Genomic DNA, 25,888 nt, shown 5'->3' on the forward strand with positions numbered 1-25,888 from the left:
GCGCGTTCGCCGTGGTCACGGCGGGCTCGGGGCGGCTGCCCTGGAGCGCCGTCATGTCCCGGCTCCCGCGGCTGAGGGGGGCGGTCCGGCCGAGTCCGCGCCGCTGCCCAGCCCGGCAGTGTGAGCGCCGGGCCCCGGTGTTCTCAGCCCGCACCGGGCTCCTGTCACGTTGGTGTCTGGTCTGACTGTGCTAGGCTGGTGCAGTGAGCAGGGCAGCGGGAAAGTCTTTCAGTTTTTGCTAATAAGGACTAGACATTGTTTTCAACGTCACTTTAAGGAATTTACTGAGTGAGATCGCTGCTCCGTTTGCCCACAGCTCTGTTCCCGGCACTTGGATCCATTCTGCCACAGGAACCCAGTGGGGCCATAAGGTTTCCAAACACCTTGGGCAGTGAGGTCTGTGTAGGAACAACAAATTTCGTGTAGGATCTGGTGAATAAGGTGTTCTCTTCCCTGATCTCTAATGAAATTGAATACCAGAATTAAAACCTGGTTACCTATGGAATGAGAGAAATGAATTTCTCACTTTTTTTTTCGTGATGAAGTGCTGCATTATTAATGAGACAGCACTGCAACTATTGCCAAGTCTCTTGAAGCCGGCAAGTACTTTCCAAACAAATACACAGGGAGACTCCATAGCAACCAGCGGGCCACCGGCCTCGAGCTGAGTGGTTATTTATGAGATGCTGTAGGCTTTGAGAAGGCCTGAACTATGTTGTCTTTCACTGTCACCTTTGTGCACATCGCTGTTGTGAGCTAAACTAGGCTTTTTGGTTACCAAGGCACATCTGCCACAGGTGCCTGTTACAGCAGAAATGTCCAGTGGTGCCACAGAAGCGGCAGAACAGTTTTTTCCCAAGTGCAGCAACAGCTCCCTGCCGCGGCCGTTCAGCCCCTTTTCCCTTTTCCTGCCTGTGCTCGGTAAATCCCGCTCACACCGGGGCCGGGAGAGCGCTCGACCCCGCCCCGCCGCACAGGGGCGCCGTCCGTCCTCCCGCCCCGCCGCACGGGGGCGCCCTGCTCAGGGGCTGGGCGGGGCGGGGAGCGCCCGCTCCTCCCTCATGGCGGGGCCGCCTCAGGGGCTGCTGGTTCCTCCCTCCGCTTCCCTCCCGTTCGCCGTGATTTCCCCGCTGCTTTCCGCCCGTCTCGTGTGCCGGTGCCGCATCCGCCGGTGCCGGGATCCCTGGTGCCCCCAGCGGGGCGGGGGCGGCTGCCGCGGCCCCTCACGGCGGGGCTGTGGAGCAGCGTCGTGTGGGTCTCCAGTGTTTGTCCATCAACACAAAAAGCGTTCAGGGTACAGTAGGTAACAGGTGAAAAGGAATCAGCTGCTGATGGTGTCACCCTTGGTTATTAATTTATTTTTAAGTGAGGGGCACATAACTTGGAGCAGTTTACTTTTTACAGCACCTTTCTAGCACGTTTTTGTTTAGGTGAACAGAATTGCTGCCTTAGGATTCAAATGGTTATAACTTTATTACCATTAGATTAAGCCACCACAATGTTGCTAAGACACACAGATGCTTTTCATGTTAAACATCTGGAATTGTATTATGCTGCTTGAGTGCAGCATAAGTGAGTGGAAATCATGTCATTTCTATGATACAGACTGCATTTAGCATAGATCCATGGTTGGATTCATCACAAGTAACAGGCACCAACTCATGCTTTGTCCACAGTTAGTAAACAACACTGCAGAGCAGAAAGTGCATTTGAACTGCAGGCTTGGAGCTACAGTGAAATGGAGAAATTCAGGGGAAGGTAAGCAGTAATAGGCAGCTACTATGTTAAAGACTTCAGCTGTAATTTATTTTATATTTATGGCATCTTAAGGTTCCCATGGGGCGGAAGAAGTGGAATTGAGCCCCTCTCACAGAAGGGCTTATTAGTCTCTATGGAACTTTGTTAGCCAGAAAATATTCCTCTTAAAAGTAAAGTAAAAAACTGTGAACACCTAACTCCCAAACTGATAATGAAACACAACTTTATATGAGTTTACATTATCATCACATGTACATGTAATGATGTTCTTGAGCTTGAGCTATTAGACTGGAGCATAAGGTACTTGGACACAGCTGTTGGCCCAAGCAGAGATTTACTCCATGTTCTCTCATTCTTCCCATGCTTTTGTTTTCTAACTTTAAAAGGGAGAAATTATCCTTCTTTGACTCTTCTTTTTCATGGGAACTTACTATAAATTTTGGGGGACATAGGCTGTCATCATTAAATATGTGCAGCACATAATAGTGTTCCAATTAGAGAAATAACCTGTTTAAAAGTAAATAAGTTGGAAAATTATTAGATATTCTCACACCTTAGACTTTCATACCAAACTTTTGCATGTTTTACCCAGGTTAGATTTTTTCACTTCCTTTGTGTAAGGTTGTTATTGCCTGTGGTCAGACCAGGTTTATCTTTGGGACAGATGAAATAGTTTAAAAGGGAGTTGGGCCTAATAAGTGTGTACAAGAACTTGTGCTGAAAACTGTTTTACATAAATTTTAAAGTGCCCGGAACTCCTCTTCAAATGTGCATAGAGTTGCCTTAACTGCACATCTTGATGTGAACAGAATTCTTTTGTCTGCTGGACAGGGCCTACCTCTTTCAGAAAACATTCAGATAATATTTTATGGAGCAAGAATTTCTCACACAAAATACGGGTCTTGTTTTCTTCCATTAACTTTTATTTTTAACTCTTTGTACCCTGCTGGCACAAGCCAAAAATACTCTATTTCCTCCCAGTGATTTGTTGTTAGCAGTGGTTATTCAGCTGAACTTTTGAAACTTGCATTGTTCCAGTCACTTTGTGAAAACAACATTTTTTTCTGGCTGCAGCCATGTTTTCCCTAGCTCAGTTCAGGAGATCTTTAGGGTGAGATTTCAGATTATCCTCTTCTGTTGCCTCTTCTGGAACTCAAGAATGTGTTTGTGTTTCTAATGTGCAAATTTTCAGGGTGGTGGCAGCATTTGTTTTGGGAAAGAAGCTTCAATGGAACCGGTGCAGCAAGTTTTATCTGCACAGGTTTTTTTTTTATCCTTGTTTTCAGAAAATTACAAAGAAAAAATATTTAGAATTTATAAAAATACACTTGTTATTTTTCAGATTAGAACTACACGTGAAAGTAAACTGTGTGATAGAAAAATAGGTCTAATTTTGTTTTTTAATGATTAATATGTAAAAACAGGAAGAGATTTTCAGTTGTTTTTTTTTAAGGAGAAACACAGTTAAAATATGAATAAAACTAGGAAAGAGCTTGTAAAAGAGCATTTTATGTTAAAATGGAAATCTTACTTCAGTTCACCAGTGCCCAAGAGAATTTATCAGCAGTAGGTAGAATACCTTGATATGTTTGGGACTAAAAGGCAGAAAACCACAATCAGAGCTTCTCTGTCAAGACACCCTGTGTGCACACACAAATGCATTTCAGTGATTTCTCATTTCAGCTTTAGGGGAAAAAGAGTTGTCTGTGACATGATTGCACTGAAATGTATCTTCCTGGTTGTGTTGGGGAAAGTTTAAAATTCCAGATATTGAAAATCACCTGATAAAGAAACAATAAATGTTCTAGCATTTGTAGCTGTTGTGTTCTGTGTTTGATTAGACACTTTTGTTACAGACCAAGCTATTGCAATAATGCCACTTTTTTGCAGGTAATACAGTTTTCTACAAAATATTTCTTCTTTCCTTTTAAGTTCAAAATCCCTGATGATGGATGAAATCCAGCAAGCACCTGAGCATCAAGTTCATGCAGCTGGACAGTCTGGTGCTCCCCAGTCTGCAACACATGAATTTCAGGACAGAGATCATGACAAACCAGGTCAAGATGGGTATACCCAGAGTCAAAGAAGAATGTTAAAAAAATTCCAAAGCAGGTGATAAGTACAAAACATATTCTTCAGGAAATGGAGCACGGGGTCAGACCTGAAAGTGTCTGGGTTTAGTGGTACCAGGGCAGGTTGCAATAGAAGTTTTAGTTCATGGCCATGGCAGACAGTTCTGAGAATGCCTTGTGGTGACTTGAGGACAAGGATTGACAGTCAGATTTCAGGTATTTTTTACTTTCAAAGGCAAATTTTACAATGGCTGTTTAACAATATTCTTTGATACACTGCCAGGTGTCATGATTTCTTCTTGCCCTCCTCTAGTGTTTTTTATTGGTTTATTTTTTTTTTTTGTTAAAAGAACCTTGACAAAGGTGGGATGTAATTGTGTAGAGATTAAAAGCCCATCATTTGTTGAGCAGCTCAGACCTACTGAAGGAGTGAGGCCCCCCTTCCTGGCTGTGTGCTTTAACTAATTACCTTGTGGAGGTAATTACCTTGGTGCTTACCCTGTGACAGCTGACTCTGAAATCCATTGGGAAAAAAGAGAGGAAGGGTGATAGGGTCACAGTAACACATTGGTGAGCTGAGCTGGTGTTGGGAGAACCTTGTGGAGATGTGGAAGTGCTGAGGGGAGGTGGGAAGAAGGAAGATTTGCTGGCTTCAGGAGGGGCCAGACATGAGATTGGCTCAGGTGTTCTGGACTCAGCTGTTTGACTTGGGAGAACAGTGGTGTGACCACACTGGAACCTCAGAAAGGGCTCCCAGCCAGGCAGGGCACCCTGCCTGGCAGCACCACTGGGTGGAGGACGGCTGCTTGGAGGGCATTTTGGGTGCCCAGCATTCCTAAAGAAGTACATCCCAGTTCAAGTTTTGCAGTGATGCTTGGGCCTCTTAATCCTTTATGAATTGCTGTGTTACAGGTACTGATTTCAGGGTCTAAATATTTCATATATGCATTGATGTCTGAAAACTAGACCCTTCGTTTTATTAGTGAAACTCTAATAAAAATTCCTATTTTCACTACTGTCTGGGAATTTGCAGAGGAGGAGTACAAAAGCAACTAATCTTTCCTTGTGTTCCAGATACCTAGCAAGGAAGTTTTTCTGTCTGTGGGCAAAAATAACATTTGGACAAGTTCTCCCTTCCAAAGCCAGGTACATAAAATGACAGAACTCAGAGGTGGAGCTTTGCTGTTTGGTGGGTTTTGTTTTGTATTTTTGTTTGTTTTGTTTTGGGGTTTATTTTGTTTTTTGTTTTTTTTTTTTTGGTTTTTTTTTTTTTTTAATGGCTTAGTGGTAAACCACTGGGCTGAGAGAGTACTGGTACAAGAAAATATTTGGATGTATTTTGAGATCACTTGAAGATTTTCTTTGGGTACCTTTCTTGCTCTTGCTTTTTTTGTTTGTTTTTAATAATCATTGTTAAGTTTTTGTTAACCAAATTCATAGGAATTGTGTTTTGATAAAGTTGAGCAGTATGTGCATATAAATGATGGGATGTGATTGGGATACCTGCTTTAAATTTAACTATTTCCCAAAGTTATGATGACAGAGATTTCTCAGACTATTCTGAGTTGGAAAGGACCCACATGGATCATTAATTATTATTGTTTGCACTGTTGTTCTTAATGTATATCTGTGTATGTTTGTATCTGACTTGGAAATACCTGTGGCAGATAATTCCTTTTTGCTGTCAGTGTTCTGTGAGCTACTGAAACCCCATGCTTTGATATTCATTTCTTGTTTTGCATTAATTTGCATGTTCATTCTTGCTTGACCACACCCTTGGGAACTGAAGCAGTTCCCAGTGGGAAGACTTGCATTTGGAATAAGATCAGGTCCTCAGTCATTCAGTTTCATTTTTCTGTATCAAATATATTCTGTTTCTGCCTTTGTTGGTAAATGGAATTTGTCCTGTGAACCTCATCATTCCTCCTGTCCCATCCACTGAGTTGGCACTACTTTGGCTATCAATTCAGCTTGATGATGAATTTATTTTTTAAGGGGAATAGATTTTATAAAGACCAGCAAGGAGCACAAGCAATAATGAATTGCCTTTCTAGATTTAGAAGTCCCCAGTTCTCCATAGCTGTAATACCTGTTAATGCACGTGCAATACTGTTAATACCCCAGGTCCAAAAAATAACACATAGCTCATTTCTTTTTTCCTTTTCTGCATGAGTGCTTGGAATGACTTAGCAGCTTGGCTCGGGGTAGGTGGCTGTAAATTACAGCGTGTGAGAGGATTGATTTGTTCCACTGAGAGACCTCTAGGATTCTGGGCCTAATTCTGCTGTTATTGCATGATAAAAACATCAGAGCATTATAAAATCTGTTGTAGCTTTTGTATTTTATATATATATATATTTATAAATATATTATATATTATATACTTATTATAAATAAATAAATATATATTTATATATTTATATATATATAATATTTTGTGTTAAAATGGCAAAGAACAAGATAAGAAAGGAAAATACATATATTGTTATCTACTGTTCTGGTTGTTAAAGTAAAACACAGAGCTGAGGATGAAAAATGTGAACAGGTCTCAAGTCAACTGGTACTGTGATGTTTGACAAGTTAACAACATTGACTTTTATTCCTTGTCTTTATGTGAAGTATTTACAGTCAGTAGAGTGATTCTTGCAGTGCTTCATTGAGTCTTCCAATAAAGTGTCACAGTAGGGAAGTGGTTTTAAATGCAATTAGAGGTTGTTAGGCTAATCAGGCAAGCCTGGAGAAGAGGTGGTGTAATATTCATTAAAACTGATTTGTGGTCACTCTGGAAACCTGTATGACTTTTCCTCTGTCCAAATCTTTCAACTGTTTAGATGTTTGTATGATCAGAAGATTCTTCAGAAAACTTTTGGAGAGTGGAAGGAGCAGTGGGCAGTTTGCAGAGACAAGAAGCTCAGCCTCAGAGCAGACAACCATTACAGGTTAGTGAAATGAATTCCCTTTGGGGTGTGTATGAGACATTTGCTGAAGGAGTTCTTAGTGCCAGTGAGCAAGTTCCATCCATGGTACATCTAGGCCAAGAGTAATCTTTTCATTGCTTATTTTAATATTTTACTGAATGGCACTTTCATTTTTCAGGCATTTACTCCTTAATTTGATATTCAAGGCTTGGAGAGTCTATGTATGCCAACAGCAAGGCAAGAAGAACAAGTTTTATGTTGCAGAGTCTCATGGTAAGTGAAGTGATGGTAATTACCAGTGTCTGGGGACATACTGAGATGGGAGTATCCACAGTGAATTTTTATCCACAGTGTGTGTCCCCTGTGCCTGTTTGAACCCTGAGCTCCCCCACACCATGGCAGTGCAGTGCTTGCAGGAGCAGATGGCAGGGGGTTCTGTTATAGGGGTGTAGCTATATAGTTATTTAGGGATGCCAGTGAATAAGTTTAAGAGCCTCTCCATCTGCTCTGGATTGCTCTGGTTGTTTTTGAGCTGGTGGCTTGATTTTTGGTTGTTTGTTTTTTTTACTTAATCACAGTATGTTTTCAAGTAGAAGTTTTTTGATAAAATGTTTTACTGGAATTCTCTGTCAACTTTTGCTGTAGACATTAGATAGTAATTCCCTGTGCTTTTAACAGCACTTATTTTATATCTATTGACTGTTCCTTCAGCTTGTGTCTAGCAATTGAAAGAAGCCCAAACTTTTGAAGTGCCCTTGGTCTTACTGTGTAGGTTCTTTGCTCTGCAAAGACTTGGAGCTGTCTGTACTGGTAGCAACTTTCTTGGGTTCGGGGAATATATTTTGCTGAAGGGAGGTTGACCTTCATTTAAAGATGATACTGAGGTTTTGTTCTGTGCTGATTTGCAGAATAAGTTAACTGCTCTCTTTGCACATGAACATAGCTTCAGAGTGTCCTAGAGACTGGCACCTTTGGACACAAACTGTCAGGCTATCCAGACTTCTTTCTGACTAAGTGAGGCCAGAGTATTTATAGCAGAAGCTGTGTGTTACTTGGTCAAAAATAGGAAAAGGTGACCTGTATCAAGGTAGGTTAATGCTTGATTCACAAGGAAATCCTAAAAAAGGAAAAGTCTGTGGTTCTTTTATGTGTGTGTGTGAAGTGGCATAGAATCAATGAGAGTTTTTTCTAATAAAATTGCTTTAGTAGTGTCAGTTTTGACAAGCCAACCTGCTGTGAGGAGAATATGCAGAGTGCTGCACTAAGTGGTAAACTGGAATTTGTGACACCACTTCTGTTTTTAGCTGTGTGACCAGCCTGCTAAATAAAGTTGACTCGTTTCTGGTTCATTTCTCTGCTTGTAGGAGATAATAACTCTTGAAAAGCAGCTGATGAACCTGATACACTTTTTTTTTTTTAAACAACCCAAAGAGAATCCTCTCATTCTTACCCAGTAGAGTCGTTATGCTGACTATTGTTCTACAGTTATGTCCCCATAAGCACTGAAGGCCGAGCGGTTATGGGCCATTGTCCGATCGTTCACGCTGCTCTGCACAGGTGGCTGGACCGAGCTGTCAGCGATTCTGAGCCTTCTCACTGGGACACCCTCGGCCACAGGGAGGGTCGCTGTCATTTCAGGCTTTTCCACAAGGTGTCCCTGCAGGTTGAGGACACAGAGTCGGGGACGAACTGTGGTGGAGGGGCTGAGATGTGCCAGGTTACAGAATTTAAGATGCTGCCGTTTTTTGTCGTGCACAGCAAAGAGGCAAACTCTGCTCAGGACCTGGCAGCGCTGGCTGGTTTATGTTGATGTTCAAAGGACAAAACATGGGATGCAGTCTGTGGCACTGGCATTTAGGAAAAGAAGCTGTTTGAGGTAAGGATGGAATACAAACAGGCAGAGAGGCACTGACCATAAGGCCATGGCTTTTATCTGTGTTATGTTATCTTTTCCTAAAAGATAAAAAGTCACACCATGACTTCATTCGGTGTTTGATTTTTCTTTAAGAATTCTTTTGTTTTCTGGGATTTGTGAGTTCTGGCACACCCATAGACTGTGAATTTAAGAGATATTATACAGCAGCTTGCCAATGCCTGATGGAGCCTACAGGAAGGCTGGAGAGTGACTTTTGCAAGGGCATGCAGTGAGAGGACAAGGGGGAATGGCTTTAAGTTGAAAGAGGGTAGATTTAAATTGAATATTAGGAAGAAATTCTTTACTCTGAGGATGGTGAGGCGCTGAAATCTGGAGATTACCCAGAGATTATGTTGATGCCCCATCCCTGGAAGTGTTCAAGGTCAGTTTGGATGGGACTTGGAGCAATGTGGGGAATGGAAAGTGTCTCTGCCCCTGGCAGGGGGTTGGAACAAGATGATCTTTAAGGTTCTTTCCAACCCAAACCATTTGATGTTTCTTTGAAAGGATTGTTGTTCATACCTTTTTCCAGTCAGATGAAAATGATTTCTTGCACCAAGTGATGGCACCTGTGTTTGAACTTGTCTGTAACGTTTTTTGGCAGCATTTCATGGGCAGTTTGGAGAAGACAACACTACCAGAAATGCTCTGGACATAAAATGAATATTTTGGCTCTGCAGCATTGGGCCCAGAGCCTGCAGTTTCGAGTAAGTTTCAGGAGCTTCAGCTACTGCCATTTCTAATGTTAAAGCTGCACACGTGTGAAAATGTTGCAGATGAATAAAAATTGGGTCTTGTACTTATTTACTTTGAAAATTGCGTACTTATCATGGAATATCATATCAGGACATGGGGAAATGGAATGAAGCTGTGTCAGGGCAGGTTCAGACTGGATATTAGGAAAAGGATCTTCCTGAGAGGGTGGTCAGTCCCTGGAACGGGGAAGTGGTTACAGCACCAAACCTGTCAGAGTTCAAGGTGCATCAAGTCCAGCTTCCTTCTTCTTGCAGGACTACCTAAAACTAAAACAGATGACTGAGAGTGTTGTCCAGATGGTTGATCTTAGCTGAAGTGAAAACAGCATGGGCTTATTTTTTTCTTTCACTGAAACTGTGGCTTTTTGTCCATTTCATTAAAAAGAAGGGATGGTTTTTAATTTAACCTGCACTGTAAGATGCAACATGGCAAATGCACTGTAAAATGCAACATGGAAATTGACCTGCACTGTAAGATGCAACAATACTGGTTTAGGGCAGTGTTCTGCTAAGGAAAGAAACTTGTGACTTAGGAAATCTTACAGTGTCTCATGATGGGATTTCCTTTTATATGAAAATAATCTGAAAGAAAGTCTGTTGGCAAAAGTATTATATTGGTCTTTTTAATGAAAAAAAGTGTGAAGGTACTTAAAAGAGGGAGAAAATCTTTGACGTTTTCTATGCTGACATTCCTTTGGTGTTTGTTTGGGTTTTGTTGGGTTTTTCCCCTTTTTGGGGGGGGGAACCTCATTGCTCATGGCTTTCACCTTTAGAACTTAAATGGAATTTCTTATTGCACATGTGTTCTTCCTCTCCTCCTCTTTGTTCTACTTCTCTAATCTTGTCTGTTTTTTCCCCTTACTGCCCTTGCCCCTTAATTGTTCCTTCAGGCTTGGCTGCAGTGGCGAGAGCTCTATTTACACACCCAGAATGAAAAGCAGAAGGACACCAGGGCAGTAACTCACCATCAGCACTGGGAATTGAGGAGATGCATGGGAGCATGGCTGGGACACCTGAACCTCCACAGAGTAAAGAAACGCCAGAATGGTGAGTGAAAGTGGTGAGGTGGGACAGAACAGGGCTCAGCCCCTTTGCTGAGGGCACGGTGGTGGCTTTTTCTATTCTAGGAGACATTGGAATGTCTCTGCCCACCCAGGTCATGAGATGCAGCTTGGGCTGTACACTGTGACAGACCTGGCTTAGCTCACATGCTGGACTGTCAGGAAAATCACCTGCTTTCCACAGGATTGAAGAGAACATGCTTTACAATTCCCTTGATGAAACTTGCATGTTGTCTCTTGGATTTTGACTGAGATATCTGGGAGAAGGATGTGTTCAAGACTTTGATCAGTCAGTCTGTGGATTTTCTTGATAGTCAATCAAATCACAACTCCTATAGGATGGTAAAGGTTCTACACCAGTTCCTTTGTTTCTTCCCTTGAATGGGAATGAGTTCAGATATTTGTATGAATTGCTTTTTGGTTGTGGCAGTGGAAAAGAATCTAGCTTGGCTGTGTAGGAATTAGTAATAGGAGCATGCTGAAATGTAAGCAAGTTTGAGTATGTTGCACAAGTAATACATTGTCCTACCTTCCCTCTCTTTAAGTCAGCACAGCAGGTTACTGCTTTAAAACTGCCTTTGTGATCAATAGGAAGGATGTGATCTCTAGCTGAGCATTAATGTGAATTCTTGTAACCATTTCTCAGTGTTAGAGCTCATGTCACTTGTGAGCCAGTGGCTCAGGTGCCAGGATCTCATCTGATACAATGAGCCTGGGACAGAACAAGCCATGAGTGATTTGTGTTTGTCCTGCAGAGCTGGCCCAGGAGTTCCACAGGAGCAGGAGGCTCCAGACGTGCTTTTCCGACTGGCAGCTGGCATGGGAGTGCAGGAGGAGAATGCGTGCTCATGGAAGGGACCTGGAAAAGCAAGCAGCAAGGATTGCCTTATGGAGAGCCTTTGCACACTGGAAGCATTGTATCCAGCCTGGGTTTGGTCCCTAGCAAAGCCATCCTAGAAACATTCCCACAGGGGGAAGATCCAGTTAATGAGCAGGAACATTGTGCAGTAGCACGAGTGACAACAAACATGTTGTCATTATGTGTATGTAATGCCACACTAACAATTCATTAAACTGTTGTAATTACAGTATGCTAGCAGCTGTATAAGAGTATATTACAGACTGCAGAAGATAATTTATGGTTGTTACTTAAGAGTGAATCAGAAACATATTGTAATAAGCCAGCAAAATCTAAGTTTTACTGTAGTCAAAACTTCTGCAGATAACAGTGCTGGGACATTCAAACATTGAAGCAAATGTAGATGGAGATGCAGTGCCCCTCTGTGGGAGAAGGTTGTTCTGTGTAAAAGATACTTTAACTCAGTGACAGATGTTGTGCTGTGTGTGGAAGAGGGTCAGCAGTGTGAGCTGGCTGAAAAGCACTACAAGTGTCACCTGCTGGTAAGAGTCCTGTTATGTGCTGAGTGGGAGGGCTGTGGAGGTCCCTGTAACACTGACAGTGGTGAGAAGGTGTTGGGTGGGAAATACACCAGGTTTCTAAATTTCAGCTATTCTGGAATCTGACAGCTGAATCCAAATGGGGAAACTGTGCTGATCTCCAGAGCAGCTATTCATTCATCTGGGAAACTGGTAAAGTAAATTGAGGGTGTTGGATTACCTGCTCCCTGGTATTCCACCATGAGATTGCCTTTTCCCCTTGATTTTTTTTTTTTTTTGTGCTGTTTGCTACAAGGATTATTTTTTCTCCTCTGCAGTAATGTGTGTATGCTGCTTTTCACATAAGACCAAAGATAGCTTGCTGCATGTTCAACTAGTTGATGTTTTGGGGTTTTGTTTAGATTTTAGGGTATTTTAAAGAAAAAATAAATCCCTGAAGGCTATCTGAAAGGTGGGCACAAGCAAGCCTCCAGCTTTTTGGATCTGAGCTATTTTCAAGGTTGGATCAGTACTGGTCATTAAAAGAATACCAGTAAACTGGTTTGGATTGTGAAGTGAAAACAGTAGTGATTATAAGAGCAGCGTGATTAGTGATTTGAAGTAGGATGCTCTCATAATGCTGTTTACCATTTTCTGCCCCCACTCGAGAGATTCTAGGATTGTAGATCAGTTCTAAATTACCTGATTGGATTACAAATGAAAGTTGTGTTTATTTCTTGTGGTTACAGGAACTTGGCCTTAAGGCTCTTCGGCAGAATGTCCTGGACACTCGTCTTCAGCGAATGAGAACAAACCTGTCATCCTGTCAGCATCGAGTTACAGTGAGTTGGACTTTGTGTCAGTTTGTCTTGAGCTGTCCTGTTGACTTCCACTGTCACCTGCAAAGTACTTTTTTATTACAGCAGTGGCTTTGTTCTGAAATACTAGTAGTCACAGAAAATCTGTGTGAGTCAACTGCCACTCTTAGATATGTTTAGTTTTTAATTTCCCTGTGTTTATGGTGGATTTTTTCTTTTAGCAGAAAAACTTATAGGAGGTTAAAAAGTTTGGTATGTGAAGCACTGCAGGAGACATCCATTGCAGTATGCAGTTTCATTAGGACTTTAGCAATTTATTTATTAACATTCTTCCCCTCACTGGATATCTTTTGGGGATTTTGTGTCTTTCTTATTTTATTTCAGGTGCTGCAGAAGTACTGGACCCGTTGGAAGTCCCGTTTGGAAGAGAAGGAGGAAGAACAGCAGCAGGCCTTAACAGCAATGGCTCATGCTCGTTACAGGTATGCAGAGAAGTATTGATACAGACTTGTACAAATGTGGAATCTGTGGGCCTTTGGTTCTCTTATAAGTATGCTAATGCCTTTGGGGACATGACTTGATGGCAGCTGCTCTGACATTTTCTGTGAGTAATGAAAAATTTACATCTCGTGCTTCTCTCTGGAATGTAAGAGGGAGATTGGTTAAGCCCAGCTTGGCTGACATTCATAAGACCAATATGTTTTCTGAAGGAATTATCTCCTGTGCTGACATTCTCCCTTTTTGCTTGCCAGGAGGGTGTTGATGAGACAGGTATTTGACACATGGCTGCTGAAGACCTGCAAGCTGCAAGGATATCGAATGGGAGAGAAGATGGTAAATGCAACTTTTGTACCTTGGTTAGGAAATAGAGGGGATGGTTTCATAGTCTCTCTGTGAATATGAGTTAGCATGAGATGGACTTGGTGTAAATTCCATTTTCCCTGGTGAGGGATCAAGTCAGGCTAAAGAGATGACAACAAATATTTATTGATCACCTTTTTTAAGTTAAGCAGTTTGTTAATAATAGAATCAAGTCATTATTAGAGGATTGCCTTTCACATAGTTCATTCACTTATTCCCTCACGGTGTGAATGTGTGTGTGCTCTCTCTCACAGAGTCTCATAGTTACTTTGTTGAAATAATAATAATAATACTAAATGGCCAACCCCAGTCATTTAAGAAGTGCAGGGTTGTGCTGAGAAATTAGCTGCTTCTAGGTAGGTGTCCATAAAGTTTTTTACAAGGCCCTTCATTTTTTTAGGGGGGTGTGTGTGTGTGTGTGTATATATATATATATAAATACACACACACACACACACACGCACACACATGTATATGGTCCTGGAGTATTCACATGTAGCAGCCACTGTGGCCTTTATGTGCTCTCTTACAGAGCTCCAAGTTGCCAGTAGCATGTGTGGGTGTCTTTGTGCAGATATGGCTCACCCTTGGTGGAGGGAGGTTATCAGTTCTTGTACATTCAGCAGGACTGGTTTCTGGAACTTATCAGTCCTTAGGAGTCCTTCACATGCTGTTTATCAGCTTGTGTTTTTCCTCTCTTTGGCTTGCTGGTTTTTGGTAACAGCTCCTCCACCCACATGCACCTGCAGAGCACGTTACATAGCCTCACCACAGAGGGGCTTTGGTGGTGTGTCCATTGCTGTTCAACCTCAGAAAGCAAACACTGGACAGTTCTGTGCATGCCATCTTTAAGGAGGTGTTTCCTGTAGCTGCCTGTGCTGTGCATTCATTGCCTCCTTCCCTCCCTCCATTCAGGCCGTGCTCCATTTCCAAAGGCGGCTCTTGTGCTGCTCCTGGTCCTGCTGGCGGGGAAGAGCAGCTGCACGGCTGGAGGAGCAGGAGGGCTTGGCCCGTGCAGGAGAGCACTACAGTAACCAGCTGCTGCTAAAGGCCTTCTGTCTGTGGAAACAGAAGACTCAGGAGAGAGAAACAGAGTAAGATTTATTTTGAAACAGAGAGTGATTTGGATTGACTCTCCAGCAACCTACTCTGGAGAGCATTTAATTCACAATGGTGATCACTCCTTTTTTGTGCTTTAGAGTCTACTAAGTTGTCTTTCAGTAAGTGAATTACTGAAAATAACAAATGTGGACTCATGTCTGTGCTAGAAGTGTCCGGTAACATGGATTGCATTGTAGGACAAATAATTATTTTTCTTATAGGAGGCTTAAGGAGACAAAAGCATTAAGATTTCACTGTTCAAAGTGTCTGCAGCAGACTTGGAACAAGTGGAGAGAGGTGAGAGAGTTAGCAGATGGGAAAGAGCATGAAGCCTTCCTGTTATGTTTGAATTGCTTGTACCCATATGGCTAGAAGTTAAATTGTTTAGAATAAACACTAGTCATTCCTAAGCTTTCCTCCCTTTTCATGTGGATAAAACCAGTTTGGTGTGGGTGGAACAGGAACTGTGTAGGGAGAAGAGAGAATTCTTTTTGTTCATATATGTAGATATGGTGAGAATAGGAATATGGTTTAGATGTACCTGGGAATGTAATTCAGTGTGATGAAATTGTCCCCACCACAGTAGGATCTGTCCTTCTCAAAAGTTAGAAGTTTGCAGCCAGGCCTTTGTGTATGACCTGTATTTGTGTTACAGGATGTCACAAACACAGAATGCTTTCATGTAGGCCCCTTTTCCTTACCATGATATGAAGTACCAGATGTGCCTTGCAGCATGTCTTGAAAATGTATGAGAAATTTTATAGTTGGAGCTGCTCTGTCAGTGCAGACCTGTTAACTTGAGTGGTTTACATCAGTCTTCAAGAGGATTCCTACAAAGGGCAGGAAGAAAAAGCACCTCAGCTAGGCCTTTTGGGGACATAGCAGAGTGAAGCACCAGTTTGAGTGAAAAGCTGTTACAGCAAAGTGAAGGATTGATTCTCCAGAGAATGGGAAGGGTTCTTTTCCCTCCTCTCTCTGCTATTACTTGTTTTCCCTCCTTCATGTGTATGTATTTTTGGGTTTTTTCCATTTCCTCCTTCTAGTATGTGGAACATCAGCGTGAGAAGTGGAGGAAGCTGGTGCAAGCAGACCTGCATTATCAACGTGTATTGCTGGGCAAGACCTTGGCAGCTTGGAAGGTAGGATGGAGCAGCCTTTTTGAGGCACTTGTCTGTGTGTGCTGTAGTGTTTCAATGAGAGATGAAGAGCTCCCACTCTGCTTCACTGGAGGCACATACACACCACATGTGCAAGGTAGAATGGAGGCTCTTGTATGTAGGGCTGTATGAGCTCTGGCATTGCTTTTTGGAGCAGAAGAACCAAGGTAATTTTGTAGCACTGGTCATTGGTACATCACAGCTGGCATTAACTATTGTGTAGTGACTGCTTGCTACAGCAAAGCAGCATTTGATTTCAGTGGTTTGTGTTTTTCCTCTCTGTACTTTACTGCCAGTGCTACATATGAGTTACTTAGAGTTAATTAGATGCTAGTAAGAGTTTCTAGAGGTTTCCTCTCCTCACAGGTGTTAACAGTTGAGGTAAATTTACCTCTCAATACTATTTTTTCCAGATTTACCAACAAAACATACAGTGCATTCTGTACCAAGTAGCTGAGAAGGAGGAACAGCACACTCGACTGCTGCTGAGGTGAGCCTCTTCCTAGGCAGCATGAGAGAATGACTGCACTGCAGTCAAAATCATTTCTTCCTTTCACTGCCACCTCTGTAACTTTCTCAATGTTTGGTGCTGGGAATGGACCCTGCCATGCACTGAGAAAAAATTTTCTTTGTTTTCTGTTTCTTTGCATTAAGATCATCTAGCTAAAAGAAATCAACCTCTTCCTGTTTGCTATCTGTTTTGCTTGAATATTTTTTAAATCTCTGTTTAGTCCTGCAAGAGTCATCAGACAGCAAACTGCATCATTTATGGTATTAACTATATCTGTTATGGTATTAAAGGAGCCTGGAAGATGCAGAGCCTCTCTTTCATTACAGTGAGGAGAGTGATTAAAGATACTATCACATTGCATTAGTTGTAGTTATTTAGTTACCTTATTTTAATGCTATAAAGCTGGAGTCACTTGCAGAGCCTGATTGGCTCAGCTGAAGCTGCTGATTTCAGAATGTGTTCTGTTTTGCACTGCCTTCTCTTCAGCAGGGACCTGAAGGGGCAGAAGTTGATTTACATGACTAAGTTTATAGATGCAGCTGGTTTTGGTTCCCTTGTGAGTAGGAAAGTGCCAAATGAACAAGTGAGAATCTTTCTTAATGGCGTTGTTTTTAACTTTTGTGTGTGTTTTTGCCTTCAGAGAGGTGCTGTGTACATGGAGAGAGAATGCTCTTGCTCTTATACATGAATTGGAGGCAACTGCTCGGGCAGATGAGCACTACAGGAGAGCAGTCCTGTCAAAGGTAGGGTCTGTACAGCAGGTGCCAAGGTCTCAGTACAGCTGCTGGCTCAGGCAGGGGTCAGATAATACAATTAGAAGGACCAAAAGCTTAAATCTAAGAGCCACTACTAAGAGAGAGCTGCAAAGTGGGACTCTCATGTTGTTTTTACAGGTGTCTCTGAAATTTGTCTCTGTAAGCTCGTGGCTTTTTCTCTTCCTTCCTCTCATTCCTTAGAAGGAAGGAAAAACCAGTAGAATGATACAGCACAGTAGTATTGGTGAGTGAGGCAGGGAGGGGATGGGTGAAAGAGAAGAACGCCTTGAAAATTGCCAAAAGGACCCTCTGAAACATTTCTGCATTTAATTTGTAGGAAATTCTGTCTGCTGAGTCTTGTGAGGAATGAGGTGGAAATGATTATGTTACAATGATGGGGGGAGTACACTGTGTCCCCTTCCATCTCAGTGCCAGTCTGTGTCCCAGTTCCTGTTTGCATTGTGTCCTTAGGTGCTGCTGCAGTGGAGAGACACTGCCTGGCTACGAGCCTGTCACCGCCACCTGAAGGTGACAGCTGTGCTGGAGGCCAGAAAACAGTTGGATTTAGGTGAGCTGATGGAGATGCTGAACTCTCAAAAGTCCTCACTGTCTGTGAATGAGCCATGGGCAGTGTGTTGTGTCGTCTGTACAGATGAAGTGACTGGATGGTGTGTTGTTATAAAGGATGTCCCCTCAGAATGAAGAGTGAATTGGGACTCCAGTGATCTGCTGAATGCTGCTTGTGTTACTTTTGTTTCTCTGTTTGTTCTTTTTACTATATAATGGATGGTAACACTTCCTTCCTCAAACGAATTTTCCATTACTAATTTTGAGAACCTCAGACATCTGTTTTGAGGGCAATACAAGTAGTCTTACCAATTACTACTTCAGTCTTTCTCTGGTAATTCTTACTGAAAGACCCTCAAACTCTGCTAGCATTTTCGTGGTACCATGGTACATTCTTGACATGAGGACTCTGAAGCACAGAGGGCTTTTCTAACGATTGTAAAGAATTGGCAGCAGGGAAGACTTGCAAGTCACAGCTCCCTGTGTGTTACATGAAATGTTTCACAGTTCTTCCTATACTGAAAACTGTCAGTGCTGAGTGTTGTCCAAGTTGAGTATTGAAACAGTTGAGAAGAGTAGCTGATACTTGATACTCTGAGATTAATAATCTCCCTTTGATACATGAATTAATTTATCTTCCTTTAACAGTGCGTTTACAGAGCCTGTTCCTGCACTGGAAGGAATCAATGAGGGAGTCTCTGATGCTGAGGGCTCAGCACCACAGGGCAGCACAGCACCACCAGCAGCACCTGCTCCAGAAGTACCTGGTGAAATGGAAACATTATCATCAACAGTGCCTTGGAAAAAAGGTGAGAAGTATCAGCAGCCTCCCCAGCCTGTGGGGAGTTATGGGTATGGAGGAACACCCTGTGCTCCCTGCTGAAGGGAATGGCAGTCTGGGCTGAGAAGGGACATGACAGCTTTGTGTACTGAGAAGGAAGGAGCATGGTTGTGTCATGCCTGAAGAAACTGGTAGAAGTAACAGACTTAACAAGACAACCTGAGCTTACTGTAAATGAAATCCCTGCTGGGCTTGTAGCTGTCTACACATGGGGTTACACTGTAGGGCACTTGGATATTGAGGGTGGCCTCAACAGAGCAAAGGGAGGGTGATAAAGGCTGTTTGCTAGCTGTTCTAATAGCATTTGTCTCAGATAAATGGGGTTTGTCTGCAAGTGACTCATTGTTTTGGTTGTCTTGCAGCTGCTGCAGAGAAGGGGAGATGAACTAATGACTCACAGACTCTGCTCTGCTTCCTTCTCTTGCTGGAAAACTCGGGTAAAGAATTTTGCCCTGGGTAGACACCTAGCTCCTTGCTAGTCATTCTGCCTTCTCCTTCATGTTCTGTTTACACAGGACCAAGAAAACTTTATTTAAAGATTTTCAGGATTTTTTGGTTCATCTAGCACAAGAGACACCTTGCCATAGTCTGGCTGAGCTGAGGGTTTTCTGCTCTGGCTCTGCCATCACTTCCTCCTTGCTTGGTGCTTTGGTTGGCATTCCTGGTGCTGAGTATGTGAACTCCTAACCTGGTTGCTGTGCATTTTTTTCCCCTAATAGCTGTTGCAGCAGCAATGGGAAAGGCAGAAGACAGTGCAAGCATTGTGGCACTGGTCCCTTTCAGTGCAGAGAAAGGTAAGGGGCTGTGCAGGGCTGGGGCAGGCAAGTGAATTTGGTAATGTGCAGATTTGACTGCAGTCAGTAGAATGCACACTAAATGTCTGTTTCCTTTCCTCTTTGGGTTGCTGTATGTTATTTTGGGATGCTTGAAAACTCCTTAACATTTCTTGGCTGATTAAAAAATATGCACATTTTTCCCCATCTGGCCTCAGCTGACTTAAATCCCTGTCCCTTTGTCATTGTGGCAGTGTCCTGCTGTTGCTGCAGCTCTGCTAATTCCTATCCAGTGGAAGGGAGGGTGTTGCTCTCTGCAGGGGGAGTCCCTGGCCTGGAACCTGTGTGTGTAATACCCACAGCTCTCATTGTTCCTGTTGTAGGTGTTTGATGCTTGGCTCAGGTTTGCCAAGGAGCAGCAGGAGAAGAAAGATGGCACTGAAAAAGTCACAGTTCACCACCCAGCTCCTTTGAGAGAAGGTGTAACCTGTGCCTCGAGAAACACTGCTGGCATCAAACAGCTCCAGGGACAGCTCCATACCCAGCCCCAGCTGGAGGTGAGAGAGATTGCTCAGATATCCAGAACTGGGCTGCTCTGCTCTGTGTGTGTCTGTGCATGTATGAATCTTGGAGCTCCACATCCCAGCTATTGTTTAGATCCTACATATGCTTCTATCTCTGGTTCAAAGCATTTCATTCAGCTGAGACTAGAGGACTTCAAACTCACTAGGAACCTTTCTTAATGAAACTATTTTAAAACTGGCCAATTTCTGCCACAGACAATACTCCTGATTGAAACCTTTGCATGTGGGTCAGGTCTCTAAATTCTGTGCTAGAATGAAGCATTAGAGACTTAGACTACATCTGATCTTGTTTTAGCTTCAGCATTGCTTATACCTTCATATGTGGGCTTGTGTCACTTCTGCCTTCGAATATCAGCCCAACCCTGTGTGTGAAAAGGATGCCTGTATTGGCTGCTCTCTTCCTGCTTCTGGGCAGCATTCCCAGCTCTTTTCCAGGTTTTCAGGATACCAGTTGTTCCATTTGCTAATGTGCAGCTTTCCTTGGTGCAGAAGTACTCAGTTAATTCTGCTCACCCAAATGTTACCACAGTGGAGCTCTTGATTTAGTATAGAGAGCTGCTATGGCTTGGAGGGAATCAGAAATCTTGGTTCCTTCTCCATGGTGCTTCCTGCTCTCAGCCATCAGATGCTCTGCTATTCTTTGTGTTGGCAGGCAGCCTGCAGTCTTCACCAGTAGTGTATTGTTGTGCCATGCTGTGGAAACAGAGGCTCTCTCCCAGAAATTAAATAAGCCTTTTTCTTTTTTGCACCTCTGGAGAAGCAAATGACATTTAAAAGGCCTGATGTTAGTCCAGAGACAAGAGGACATTCATCACAGGAAGAGCCATGGCCTTCAAAATGCAGACATCTACCACTTCTCCCTGCTGAGGGGGGCTCAGTGCTCCATGGCCTGTGAGTGTAAATTTCCTGTCCCTCCCCTGTTTCTCTGGCATATATATATATATATGCATATATATAATCTGTCTGTCTCATTTTTGTGTTTCCAAGTTTTCTCATTGATAACTTTAGTTCCATGCATTCTCCTTAGAATGCATCCTGTGGCTGGTGGTACAGAGTTATACAAGAGCTGCTGTGTAATGCAAACACCAACCCCCACACAGGGAGGTGTTTGTGACTGTACTTGCCAGTGACAGGTAGAACCAGCTCAGCTTCCACTTTGTGTTTCTCAAGGCAGAACTGAATTTGTGGAGCATTGGCCATTTGTCATAGGAACAGTTATACAGAGAAACACTGAAAGATACCTTTGATGGGACTTCAGCCAGCAGGAGAGCTTATCTTGCCCAAGTGACCCAGTGCCACTGGAGCTCTTGTTTTTTGCACTGAAGTCACCTGATGAAATGATAAATATCAAGATCCTGGTGTACAGAAGCTGAAGTTCCTTCTTGCCCCTTTCTTTTCCCTGGGGAAGCTATTCCTTAAAAAATTCCTGTTGATTATGGGGCAGTTGCAAGGAAGAATTGTCTATGAATCTTCTCAGTGCAGGACAGGAACCTTAAAGGGAAATGAGATTGCAACTTCACATTGCTGTAAGCAAGTATATCTGCCAAAAGAATAGTTTCTGCCCTGTTCAGTTGTGTCACTTCCACCATTCTTGGTGTTGGCCCCACCACTCACATGCTGAACTAGATTCTCACATTAATACAGGTTGACATTTAATCTTTAAGAATCAGGATTGCATGCAAGGAGAATGTTGCAGAGCAGGGATGAATGATGAAACAGGACTGTTTCTTTAGCTGCATCCAGCTGATGCCAGTTTACAATAATCATAAGTCTGGGGCATTCTTTGTTCTGGTTTTCTTTTTAGAAATGCCATTCAACGAGCCAGGTTGGCACCCCAGAAGCCTGACTTCCCTCTGGAATCTCTAGAAAGCAAGGAACTGCTGAGACCTCCTTTTACTAGGCAGAAAATCTAATTTTAGAAGTAAAGAAAAGAGGGTGACTTACAGGGGGCATAGTAGAGCTGCTAATTGGAGAGCTGTATGCAGGGGAATGACAGGAGTCTCCCCTTTTTTGCACTGACCTCAAAGGACAAGACCAACCAGTTGCAGTGTATAGTGACCTTATCCTTCTCCCTGTACAGGTCAGAGGTGCCCTTTCAGCAAACATCTGTGAATAAATGTCCTGCACAGACTGGGAACTTAATGCTGACACCTCACATGGAAGAAAGTACCTGTAAATGTCTGTCTCAGATGGACAGTGCTGCTCATCCCCATCCCTCTCTCACTTGTGCTTCTCTCCCCACATGGACACAGGACATGCACAGAGCTGGGCAGGGGCCAGAGCTGTGCTCTCCTGCATCTTTCAGGTCCCACATGAGAGCTGGCTCAGAAGAGGTGAGTGAACTGCTGAAGGAACAGTTAGTGTGTGTACTGGGCTGCTGCCAGCAGGCCCATTGCTCACTGCTGTGTTTTCTTGTGGTTCTTCTTAGCTGCCCTGGTTGAGCTGGTTTTCACTTGTTCTAGCTGTGATCTTTAAAGCTGACCAGGTGAACTGCCTCTGAATGCCCAAGAACTGTTTGCCCCTAGTCTGAAGCAATCCACATGTGGGGTTCTGTATTTCATGCCTTTTCCTGGCCAGATCTTTTCCTAGCAAGTGATGTGAGGGTGCTGCTGCCTCTTGGGAGTTCAGAGCAGTTACAGTTTGCTGTCCAGATTGCAGGGATTTAAGAGAAACTCATCTTAGGAGCAGTAGGTGTGTCTGAGAGCTTAAAAAAATTGAAGTTCTCTTAACCTGCAAGTAGGTGCTTGCTTTTTGAACTCCTTGTTCCACACAGAATGGGAAGTTTTAATCTTGGTGAAGTATCCCCATGCTAGAAATCAGAGTCCATCTTTCAAGCTCTCCTTCTTCTGTGGGATTTTATGAGAGGGGCTCAGCACCTACAGGAGTTGTCTGAGAGGGAGTAGGACTGAGTAGGGCAGGCACATCCTACTTGTAGGGTTTACTTAAGAAAACCCTTTGAGGAAAACCCCAATATCATTCTGATCTTCCAGAGAGGAGGGCAGCCTGCCAATGGTCACAAAGGAGCCCATTCCCAAGACTCTCAACAGAATTCTGTGGAGAAGAAGTTGCCACCAAATTTGCAGCCACATTTGCTGTCATCTGAAGACTTGGTGGGAAAAGGGAGTCACCACACTGCAGGTACATCCTCAGATCCAAACAGTAGCAGTTGCTCATGCTCCTCTCTGATCTATGTGAGACTGCAAGTGTGACACAAAATGTGTGGGAGAGAAGGCAAACTTGTGTGCCAGCATCAGGAGGTCAAGGGTACCAGAACTCCTTTCTGGGAAGGGAACTGCAGTTTGTGGATTCTGCTAAAGCCCTGCTCTAGGCATTGAAGGATGGGAGCTGCTTGAACATTTTTTTAGCAAGAATGTGCTCAGGTGCTGGGGTGTTCACTTGTACAGCAAAACTTGTTCAGGAGGGAAGTTCACCCTGTAGAGCTCTCTGAGGTTTCCCTGTACTTACAGCATGGCTGTAAAGGGGACAGATTGTGTCTAAGCACCTCCCCTTGTGGTGTTTTAAATGACATCAGAGCATGACATTTGTTCTGCAGGACTACTGCACTTAATTACTTCTAGACTAAATCCTGAACAGGCCAAAACAGTATCTGTAGTACTGAACCATCCACCAGAGCATTTCTATCTTTCATGTGTTCAGACTGAGTCTTCAAGAGCTTGTTCTGTTGTCAGAACTCCTGCCCTCTCACTGTACCTGATCCTTTGGGGTGAACAAGGGTCATGTCACAGGGTACATGTCACAGGGTAACCAAACACAGTTGGGAGGGTTCCTTTTTCCTGTCATTAAAAATATTTTCTGGTTTTTTTAATATGAAGAAAGAGTGGATGTCTGTTCTACCTCCATTGTTTGTGCCTTGTATCTTCCATTCAGCTGAAGGGGAGAAGAGGGAGCACAGTTCCAGAGAAGAAATGATATTGGAGAGAAAGGTGGAAGTTGAACTCTGGCATATCCAGCAGCAGATGCAGTACTACTACAGCAGGAAGCAGGAACTCAAGTAATGCCCCTTTAGCCAGCCTCTCTTCATGCCGTCAACTCTGTTGCATTTTTTCTGTGTATCTACCCAAGAAATAACCAGTCTGTTCACAGCAGAGCTGTGAGTGAAACAGATTTTTATTTTCTCCTTTGGAGTTCACTCCAGGTGAAGGAGAGTTTGTGCATAACTCCTTCTGTAGTCAGCCAAGAGGTTTAATTACACCTTTGGCAGCTCTTGCAGAAGCATGTCAGAGGTATCACTGGGTGTAATCAGGAGATAGTACAAATGAATAGGGCAGGGCAGTTGAAATTTAGCTTTTAGTTATTTTATCAAGAGGACTGAGCTTTTGCAGCTTTTAATTAAAAAAAACCTAAATATGGCTGGTATTTGATAACTGCTCTACTAGAACAAGAAAACAGAAATGGTCAAGAGAAATGGGGCTTGGGGGCGATTTAACTGCCAGGAAAAGAAGAAGTCAGGGGCTAGAAGCAGGAGGTGGAGATGACAGTTTTCAGATTCCTCTACTTTCCAGCATCTTTTGGTGTTTTTTTGGTTTTTTTTACCTTTTAAAAAAGATTTTAACCATTGACTGGTTTGAGACAAAAATATGGGTCTCATTGCAAGTATCAATTGCAAGTCTAAATTGGCTTAGACTGTTGAGCTCTTAATTTGGATAAGAATCCTTCTAATCCATTTTATCAGGTGCTGTCAGCAGCAGGCACAGATTCTGCAGCAGTGGCTGGAAATGAGCACGCAACCAGGAGCCCAAGATGGTGTGCAAGGAGTCCAGGAAGAATTGGGTCAGGTGTGTACACAGCATTTAAACTGAAGCTAGTGAAGTGATTAGCACTGTGCCTAAATGCTGATGGTAGCTGTGAGGAATTGTGTAGTAAGCCATTAGTAAAATGCCAAGGGAAATTTGTAGTCAGAAGTAGGCTGAGGAGCAGAAGAGGCTGTGTAGATGCCTCTTCCTGTTGTTCAGAAATGCAACTCCTGCTCCAGTAGACCTCTCTGAGGCTATTTCCAAGGTATAGATCAAGCTTTCATAGACTCAATCTCAAGTTTTTTTCTGCAATTTCTCGAGACAACTCCCTGTGTGCAGACTGGCCCTGCTCTGCCTTCAGGCCCCAGGTTCACAGAGCCAGGTGTGGGTACTGGTACCTCTGAGCTGTTCCTCAGTGACACAATCTGCCACGTACTGGCCCTCAAGTGAGACAACACAAAAGCTGCTGGGGCATCTCTTGCTGTCCAAAAGACTAAATATTGTCTGACCTTACAAACTTATGCTGATGCACTGGTGTTCCTTGCAGTTGCAGGTGAGGATCAGCACTCTCACCAAAGCACAGCTGGCTGAGAGACAGCACGTGCAGGCCCTGCTTGCCCGCCTGCGAGACATCCAGCTGGCCCTGGACCTGTAGGATCTACCAACTGCCCAGCTCAGGGGTAGGAGTTTTGGCCTTTTCATATCAGGGGACAATGGAAGAGATGTATCCATTCACTTGGTTCTAGGTATGGAATTTATATTTGATAAATTAAGTGAAAATAATTTGGCTTTTTTTATTGTTACTGTAGCCAGAGCTATTGTTACAAACTGGAGCTACACCTACCTCATGCTGCACTTGCAATACCTAGTTTAGGTTACCTGTCATGCCACAAAGATAAGCAACACAGATAAGACTCTTTATTTCAAAATGTTTGCAATTAAATGAGTTCATGTCAGTAAGTCATACACTTTGACATACAAAAATACCGTGCTACTGATACAGTTGAATTAAATGGATTCTCCATGCAGGAGAAATTCACAGCATTATCAGTACCCTCGAGGAACTTTTTCACTCCTGGGGTGCATTGCTGGCCCCTGCATCACAAGCAATGTTGGTTTATTAGCTTGCTCTGCACAGTATTAAAACCACCATAAACAGCCACTTGCATGCTGAATCCTCTCTTCCTTCTGAGATTTCTAATAAAGCAAACATCAAGCAACCCATCCTCCATCACTAGGCTAATATGTACCTTCAGATACTATGGATGATGCTGCTGAGTAGGAAGAAATTAAAGCTTAAACTTCCTTTG

At 43.2% G+C, this 25,888-nt stretch overlaps 1 protein-coding gene across 1 annotated transcript; it reads left to right on the plus strand.

The window, feature by feature from the left end:
• The first annotated feature begins 1,661 nt into the window (after window positions 1-1,661).
• On the plus strand, window positions 1,662-25,324 carry SFI1 (SFI1 centrin binding protein). Its single transcript, XM_059485471.1, is given in 30 exon segments — window positions 1,662-1,758; window positions 3,649-3,683; window positions 3,686-3,870; window positions 4,905-4,976; window positions 6,662-6,769; window positions 6,927-7,021; window positions 8,507-8,624; window positions 9,268-9,370; window positions 10,309-10,465; window positions 11,235-11,396; window positions 11,810-11,880; window positions 12,606-12,698; window positions 13,059-13,156; window positions 13,427-13,508; window positions 14,451-14,629; window positions 14,858-14,933; window positions 15,680-15,775; window positions 16,207-16,283; window positions 16,945-17,047; window positions 17,531-17,627; window positions 18,275-18,435; window positions 18,830-18,904; window positions 19,187-19,261; window positions 19,624-19,797; window positions 20,582-20,715; window positions 21,905-22,157; window positions 22,815-22,962; window positions 23,713-23,836; window positions 24,518-24,620; window positions 25,126-25,324. Coding segments are annotated over 30 exon segments (3,459 nt in total). The 3' UTR covers window positions 25,234-25,324.
• The last annotated feature ends 564 nt before the right edge of the window (window positions 25,325-25,888 follow it).

The sequence above is a fragment of the Ammospiza nelsoni genome, chromosome 18 (assembly GCF_027579445.1).
Source record: "Ammospiza nelsoni isolate bAmmNel1 chromosome 18, bAmmNel1.pri, whole genome shotgun sequence".
Taxonomy (NCBI): domain Eukaryota; kingdom Metazoa; phylum Chordata; class Aves; order Passeriformes; family Passerellidae; genus Ammospiza; species Ammospiza nelsoni.